Source organism: Neodiprion pinetum, chromosome 4 (assembly GCF_021155775.2).
Source record: "Neodiprion pinetum isolate iyNeoPine1 chromosome 4, iyNeoPine1.2, whole genome shotgun sequence".
Taxonomy (NCBI): Eukaryota; Metazoa; Arthropoda; class Insecta; order Hymenoptera; family Diprionidae; genus Neodiprion; species Neodiprion pinetum.
Window position 1 is genome coordinate 9,231,505 of NC_060235.2, and position 8,947 is coordinate 9,240,451.

General features: G+C 45.3%; 2 protein-coding genes across 2 annotated transcripts; both read left to right on the forward strand.

The window, feature by feature from the left end:
* Positions 1-1,891: 1,891 nt before the first annotated feature.
* LOC138190766 (putative uncharacterized protein DDB_G0290521) lies at positions 1,892-3,371 on the forward strand. Its single transcript, XM_069135032.1, has 2 exons — positions 1,892-2,092; positions 2,802-3,371. The coding sequence occupies exons 1-2, from the start codon at positions 1,892-1,894 to the stop codon at positions 3,369-3,371; spliced, it is 771 nt and encodes a 256-aa protein (XP_068991133.1).
* A 3,553-nt stretch (positions 3,372-6,924) lies between these two features.
* Positions 6,925-8,583, forward strand: LOC138190767 (uncharacterized). Its single transcript, XM_069135036.1, has one exon. It carries the CDS (start codon positions 6,925-6,927, stop codon positions 8,581-8,583), a length of 1,659 nt encoding a protein of 552 aa, XP_068991137.1.
* Positions 8,584-8,947: the final 364 nt, after the last annotated feature.

Here is an 8,947-nt window from a genome sequence, read left to right on the forward strand (position 1 = left end):
TGGCATCATGGTACAGACGCTTCATACCTAACTTCGCACACATTACAGAACCACTAACACGACTACTGAAAAAAGACCAGAAATGGCACTGGGGGGAAGAACAAGAAAACGCAATGAACACAATCAAACACGCACTCACATCACCACCCACACTCGCATGCCCAGACTACACACAAACATTCACACTACAAACAGACGCTAGCGGAACAGGGATAGGTGCCGTACTAACACAATCTCTCGATGACGAAGAGCATGTCATAGCCTACGCTAGCCGTGCGCTAAGCGAGGCAGAACGTAAATACTCGACAACTGAGAGAGAATGTTTGGCGGTACTCTGGTCCATTAAAAAATTCAGACCCTACGTTGAAGGATACCACTTCAAAGTCATTACAGATCACCACGCACTGAAGTGGCTTAGACAATTAAAAAACCCCACAGGCCGACTTGCACGATGGGCACTAGAACTATTAGAATACGACTTTGACATTACACACCGAAAAGGTACAATGCACGACGTACCAGACGCACTTTCAAGACGACACGAAGACGAAGAACACATAGAAACAATAGAAGACACGACAGACAAATGGTACACATACAAGAAAACACAAGTACAAACACGCCCAGAGAAAAACGAATCGTGGCGAACCAGAAACAATCAACTATACTTTCACCGCCCTAACCCCCTACACTCAAACCTCCTACCAGACACAAACCCATGGAAACTAGTCATACCCAAAGACAAAATAACACATATACTACACGAAAACCACGACGTAACACAAGCAGGCCACTTAGGGATCGAAAAGACATACCAAAGAGTAGCAAAAAAATATTATTGGCCGGGGATGTACAGAGACACAGTAAACTACATAAAAAAATGTGACACATGCCAAAGAACAAAAACAACACAAGCGCGACCGGCAGGACTAATGGGCATTAGAATTATCGAAGAACCGTGGACAGTAGTAGCCTCCGACATCATGGGCCCACTCCCACTATCAAAAAAAGGAAACCAATATATCATAGTGTTCGAAGACCTATACACCAAATGGGTGGAAATCATACCGATACGCAAAGCAAACGCCAAAACAGTAGAACAGACATTCCACTCACACGTAATATCACGATGGGGTACACCGCGCATACTACTAACAGATAACGGCACACCATACATAAACAAACTCATACGCGAACTGACACAAAAATTCAACATAAGACACGCAACAATCCCCCCATACCACGCACAAGCCAACCCCGTAGAGCGAGTCAACAGAACCGCTAAAACAATGATCCAAGCCTACGTAAACAACGACCACACAGAATGGGACATACACTTACAAGACTTACAATTCGCAATCAATACATGTACACACACATCAACTAAACACACACCAGCCTTTTTAAACCTAGGAAGGGAATTAAATCCCACACAATGTCTAAGAAATCAGTTAGAGAACGACGACGAAGTAGAATTACAAGACACAGACAGATGGACAGACCACTTGAGACGACTACAAATACTTAGAGACGAAGTACAGAGGCACTTAATAGAAGCAAACGAAAAACAAGCACACTACTACAACCTACGAAGACGAGACATTCAATTCAAGGAAGGAGACAGAGTACTGAAAAAGAACCATACACTCTCATCCGGACCAGAACGAACGACAGCTAAGTTGAGTAAAAAATTCATAGGCCCATACATAATCACTAGAAAAGTCTCACCCACAATATACGAATTAACAACAGAGAGCGGTAAAAACATAGGAAAATGTCACATAGAAGACCTAAAATTATACACATAATCAAATAGGCAATAAAAGAACCACGCCCAACAACACACCTCGAAAATAAACTAACATGTGTATTCACCCCACAGAAACACAACATGGAAAAGCAGCAACCTAAAATACCGGCCCTGATGACACTGCGACTGACGAGACCGACAACAACGACAACACAGACAGAAAGAACACCACTATTGCAAACACCAGGACAGGCCCCACACCCACACCGATACGGACGCGACGGCACACACCACCCTGAGACCCGACGAACCCTACTACCGACACCCACCACATACATACAGGTAACACAAACCACCACAACAACAACACACATAACAACCACTGCACCCACAGCCACACAAAGACACCCACAAACACACACACCGATGACCACACACACAATTACACCCTCCGGACCAAGGCAATGCCCGAAATGCAACGGGCTGGTCCGGGGCACAAAATACACAGAACACATACAAACCTGCACACAAGCTAACACAGACACACCACACCCACCACAAATTATCACACACCCACCAACAGTTACCCACACCACACGAACCACGGCCACACACACGACTACACACCCACCCAACAAGAAACAAACACCCCATACAACCACACGCCCCACACCCACACCAACACCACGGCACACACCACCCCCCGCATCAACCCCTCAATGGGCACGCACCAGATTCGCGAGACCACAGACGACAGAGAACAGGATCTTACAGACATTCGCCAACATGGACAGACACACAGAATCGACACAGACAAAACAAACATGCAAACAACACACAGGACCACACCCCGAAATAATAGCCATAATTGCAAGTTTACAACCAGCAAGCACCCTAGACGACGAATTACGAGCACAAAGAGAAAGATACATGACCAGACGGGCACACGAACGCACAAACACTGACGAAACAGAAGCCAGCACCTCAACACACCAACCACACACCACACATCAAACAGCACCACACAAAACACAACCCCCCAACACACCAGACACCGACAGCGACACAGATTCCACCACCTCCACCGCAGAGACAGTTATACACATCGAAACCACACACACAAGCACGCTACAAACACAAACGACGGACAACGACACAGACAGTAACACCGACATCACCTCACTCACTGACACAGTCGAACATACACAAACACCCCAACCAGCCACACACACCACACGGGACTCAAAACGATACAAAAAACGAAAATCAATACGGAAACAAAAAAAAGAACAAAACAGGAAACACTAGACAAACTGACAACACCAAACGGACGGACGAACAACGACGCACACACAACACGGGACGCAATACGATACAAAAAAAAAAGGGGGACAAAACAGAAAACACCAAATACACTAACAACACCAAACCGACGGGCGAACAACGACAGACCGAGGCCAAAGAAACAGAACACAACCCAAAAAGAGAAAAGAGAAGGGAGAAGAAACCACGAGCTACGAGGTACAAAGAACAACGCAAAAACTCACCAAGACCCACACCGACGAGAGCCACCGAACCAAAACCAAAAATTCAAGTACAAAATAATATAAGAATAGAATAAGTTTATATAAGAGAAAAAAAAAAAAACATGATTTTGATTAAGACACACGAGACCAAGTAGAATAAGTAGATATAAGACGACCCACAACCCACACCAAACACACATCCCGCAAATACAACCCAACCTCCATCCCTTAACCCCGACAGATCGGAGCAGACAACACAGAAACAACAAAAATAACAAAAGGAGAATACACAGACGAAAGGACCACAAAATCCGTCACCGAAACCGGCTCACCCTATAGGCCTCGCCCCGCGTGGGGAGGGGGGAGTTGTGACGTTGCACCTAGAGTGCACCAAAGAAAGCACGGAAGTAAGAGCAGCAACACCTGAGCAGCCCAGCCTAAGAGCGAACGAGAGAGAGAGAGAGAGAGAAAGAAAGAGAGAGAGTCACAGCCACCCACCGATACACCCAGCTACACTCCACCACACCGAGAGAAAGAAGGAGAGAGAGTCACAACCACACACACCGATACACCCAGCTACACTCCACCACACCTCGAGACACCCACACACACGCCGACGACACCAGGTTAGCCTGCATTCTACAGCCAATCTGCTCCTCCCCTCGCAATACCAACCCTTTCTACCTCACACTCCCCGTCACACTACACCCCCCATCCCCTCGCAATACCAACCCTCCCTACCTCACATTCCCCGGCACCTCACACACTCCCCCCCCCGCCCGCGCGCGTATCTGTAAGTAGTATTAAGTAACGCTAAGGGCTGAGGCGTGATCAGCCCCCGCTCAAGTCTACAACCCTTTTGTATCTTTAGTAATATAAGTCGACTCACCCCCCCCCCCGATCGCAACGCATGTACCACCTCCCCTTTATTATTTTTTTCTTTTCTCTCAAAATACACACACCAAGTTTTACCTACTACATCCGCCCCGTCTCTAATTGTCTCTCCCCCCCCCCCCCCCCCCCCCCACATTATTCGTGCGGACTCAAAACCCGTCACAATATATCCCGAAACGACGAAGTTTACAATGTATTACATTGTATGCGATCACGGCTTCCCCCAAATCTAGCTAGCAATTTTTCGATCGTCAGTCGCAACTCGTGTTACGAATGCTCAACATCGTAATCTCGTAATAAGGGAGTGACTTCTGTATGTGCTTTGCTGCGTCGAAAAACATACAAAAATGGATAAAAACAAACCGCAACGTGCGCGCGATCTCTGCGCTTACCGTGGTTGTAAGAATTCTAAATTTACGGGAACAAAACTATACAGATTTCCTGTGGCAGGAGATTGCCGCCTTGATGCGTGGGTAAAAAATACCGGTAAGTGTTGCATTGTAATTATTCGCATTTTTTCTCGAAATGGAAAAGTGCAAGAATCTCGGAGAACAGTGAAATCCAAAATAACTAACGCTATGCGAAAAAGGATGTACTGAAGAATGCTTGGTATATTTATTTCTTAATTTTTTAAAAAAAATTTTTTTTATTTTTTTTCGATTCTATCAAGCATACAAATTTTTTTTTTTTAAATTTCATTTCCCAAATGAAAAATGAGTGCTTTCATGCATCATGAGAAACGTCTGCCCTGTGGCAGACGTCTGCCGAGAAACGTATGCCGTGTTTCTTGATAATGCAAAAAACTTGTAAAAAAATTGTGGTGGGAAAAAATTGTTGAACAAATTTCCGTTCATGTTCCTTTCTTATATTATAGAATGAATTTGTTCTTTTCTCTGAACATGTATGAAATTGTTCAGAATTTTCACTCCATTTTAAATTCAATTTTTATAATTTTGGTAAAATCGTGAAGGGTGAATTTTTGATACATGTTAGGAGAAATATTCCGTGTTGCATCTAAGAAGTATGCGGGGTATTAAACGATCAGAAATTAAACCTATATGAATTCTCGAAAACAGAAATTTTCGCAAAGAGACAATTAAAAAAAAAATCATTGCACTTGCTTGCAAATATATTTACATTAATTTCATAGTAGAAGAAATAAAGTTTTCTGAAGGTTTTCTGAACAACATTTTTTTAAACGATTGATTTCAAACTTTTTCACTTTACGATGACAACAAAAAATGTTCTTCGCATCTGCAGAATGTTTTTTTTTTTACTGATTTTTACCTTATCTCAAAGTACTCAAAATTATCACCAAAACTCACTTTTGGTAGGAGAAAAAAATTCTTCTATCGAGTTTCAAAGTCAATATATTCACACGGCGCGGTTTGGCGCAGATGAGTCACTTGTTAATGCAGGTACATTTTTTCCGAAATCGCAGGCAATAAGTACTTGCTGACTTTATCACCGGAAACATTACGGACGTGGGGGTTATGCCGGGAGCATTTCAGCCCGATGTACTTCATTGGCAACAGACTTTCGCAACAGGCGATTCCTCTTATGTTTCTCGAGAGTGTTGACGATTCGAAGGCCAACCCGGAAGTCCGACCTTCATCCAGATATGTGGAAGGTCCAGTGGATGATTGCGCAGTCCGTACAATGGTAAGTGATGCAATTTCTCTTGCAATGCCGCACCCGGTCGAGTTCGAGTCGTTGATTCTCAACGATTCTGCCGATGAACCGGTGCCGTTCATTTCCGCGTTTGCGGCGAACCACTCTGTCATACCGGCGGATACCGTTTCCTCGGGTTTGACGGAAACGGTGCTTGTTATGCCTTGTGACTCTGTAGAGGTACAAAGCACAGGTGAGTCCGCCTTTGATACGGTTCACTCGTCGGCATCGGCGTGTGTGCCTATGGGCGTAGGTGAAGAAGATTTGCACGTTTCGGAGCATGCGCGTAAGTATAGGAAGACAGTGGTGAGCTTTGCTGATTCGGATGACGAAAATTGCACGTGGATGAGCGTAGAACCGCAACCCGATGATAGTAACCCTGCATGTCAGACGCCTGAGGGACACATGTCATGTGTGGGTGATCTGTCACTTCATGCAAAAGTGTTGCGTCATCTGCGTAAACAAAATGCCGCTTTGATACGGGAAAATGCATCGAAGACGAAAACGATTCGACAACTCCGTCAGAAGCTGAAACGAGCTTTGAGGACAGGTGCACGTGTGGAGAGAAAAAAATTGTCCCTCGATAGTTTTCTTGATCAGCAAAAGAGTTTGCGGCCGGCAGCAAGAACGATGATGAAGCTCCAATTGCACCGGAAAAATGCTCCTTACTCGGAGGAAGAAAAAGATCTTGCAAAGCAGCTTTTTTATTACTCAGCGTCTGCGTATACGCGTTTGAGAGATGCAGGATGCATGTTTCCGGCGGAAAGTACCGTGCGCAATTGGATCTCGGAGGTTGACATAAAACCCGGCTTCTGCGATTTCATATTCCAGAAGTTGAAAGTCAAAATTGAAGAGTTGCCTATCGAAAATAGGGTATGCGCTCTAAAATGGGACGAGATGACAATCAAACAATTTGAAGAATATTCGGAGAAATTCGATTGCATCGAAGGTCTGGTTGATCTCGGCCCACTCGGTCGAAGGGATGAACGCGCGCGCTACGTCTTCGTTTTTTGCGTCGACAGTTTGAACGCAAATCAATCATGGCGTTAACAAATCATCGCGTATTTTCTTCCCGGGACTGGCATGAAGGCCGAGGAGATTCATACCTTGGTCGATGAATGCCTCCGTCGATTGCATGAAGCTGGAGCCGTAGTTCACCTCGTGACATGTGATCAGGGTCCCTCGAACCAAAAATTGTTCAATTCTTGTTTAAAAGTGTCAGAGGAGAGTCCGTGCTTTATGAGCGGTGGCCGAAATTACTTTGCGTCATTCGACTTTCCTCATTTGATAAAACGTCTTTTGAGCACGTTGCGAACACACAAAATACTGTACTGGAGGGGTCAGATTATCGCTTCGTACGAAGATTTTGTAAAAACTTGGAGATACGATAACTGCAGTACTACCTCGAATCTACTCTCTCACATCTCCGAGGCGCACTTGTTTCCATCGTCCTTTCAGGCGATGAACGTTAAGCGTGCTTTTCAAATTTTGAGCCGCCGTTTTGCAGCGGCAATAACAACTGCAGGCAAGGATCCGCACGGGCTCAACACGGAAACGTGGCAGGCTAGCGCAGCTTTTGCTGAGCGTATGAATAAAGTCATCGATTCATGCAATGCCTATGAGCTTTTGTGCCGAAATCCTGATAAGCGTCCGCTTGCCGACAAGAATCCCGAGATCGAGGAAACGCTGACAGAGTTCGTGAAGTTTTCTTCGGAATGGACGATTGCTGACCCAAGGAGAAAGGGGACGGCTGAAAATACTTCGCAACCACCGGTAATGAAAAAGGTGCCTTGTCTGAGAGGTCTGCCTCTGACAGTAAGAGCTATTCTACTTACGTATACGACGATAAAAGAGAAGTATCCCGGATTCGAGTTGGCATCCGGACTGTGCAACCAAGATTCCGTCGAACACCTCTTCTCGAAATTTCGCCAGCGAGGTGGTCACAACCCAAATCCCACGGCTCGGATGGTTCGCTTGTCTCTGAGACACATCCTTTCTACCGGATACATCGGCAGCGGCAGCAGAGGAAATGTACAATGTCCTGACGCCGTTGCTTTGATAGAACCCTGCACGATGGTAGCTCGGGCTTTCGATACGCCAGAGAGTATGCCTGCGGATCCCACCGAACACGAATTCGACGAGGATACGGCAGAAGTTGAAAATGCTGTGGAAGCTCTGAGGCAAGAGCAGGAAACAGAAATGGCGAATGCGGAGACGTCGAAAGAAACGAAGTTACCGAGCTACGAACTTTGTGCAATCAATTATTTTGCTGGTTACGTAGCTCAGCGCAACCTGCGCAAATTTCCGTGCGATCGATGTCGTTTTGAAACCCTTAAAACTCCGATGGAAGCGTCATCGCCGAATGAGGTGTATACTGAACTTCGGGAATATGAACATGCTGACGCTGATGCGCCATCGGTGTCATATCTGAGCCGGCCCACAGACAAGTTCGAAAGCATCGTCAGATCGCAACTCGAAGCTTTTTATCGATTGTGGAAGACGCACTGGGCTTGCGAAGGTCTTTTGATCAATCTTATAGATGATATTATTACAGATACTGCCAGATTGTATCCTGACTGGTTTCACGAAGGTGATGAATGCCTTCAGCATCGCATAGAGCTTCTACGCTTTATGGTCAAAGTGAAGGTTTTCGCTCAGACTACATTCAACAATCGGGCAGTAGGATCATCTCGTACTATACACAAGCTGAACAGTAAGTTACAAAAAATTAAAGGTATTTAAATTGAATCGAAAGCTCTTAATGCGAAGATGTACCCTGACGTCAACCGGAGGCTCCATAGCTGCGCTTCATGACACTTTCTGTTGTGAAGACGTACCCGGGGAGGCTCAGTGAGTTGCGCTTAAGTATTCTCTTATTAAAGTCGTACCTGGCGATTGCCAGAGGCTCTATGAGCTGCGCTTCATGTATTTCCTTTTTTTGAAGTCGCACCTGGCGATTGCCAGAGGCTCTATGAGCTGCGCTTCATGTATTTCCTTTTTTTTTGGTTTGAAGTCGTACCTGCCGATTGCCAGAGGCTCTATGAGCTGCGCTTCATGTATTTCCTTTTTTTTGGAGTATGAGTAAGAATTTCTTCTCTGCATGCAC

Coding starts and splice junctions, on each gene's coding strand:
- LOC138190766 (XM_069135032.1), top strand. CDS start 1,892: ATGGAAAAGCAGCAACCTAAAATACCGGCCCTGATGACACTGCGACTG. Junction 2,093..2,801: donor CACCCACCACATACATACAG/GTAACACAAACC, acceptor CCAACACACCAG/ACACCGACAGCGACACAGAT.
- LOC138190767 (XM_069135036.1), top strand. CDS start 6,925: ATGAAGGCCGAGGAGATTCATACCTTGGTCGATGAATGCCTCCGTCGA.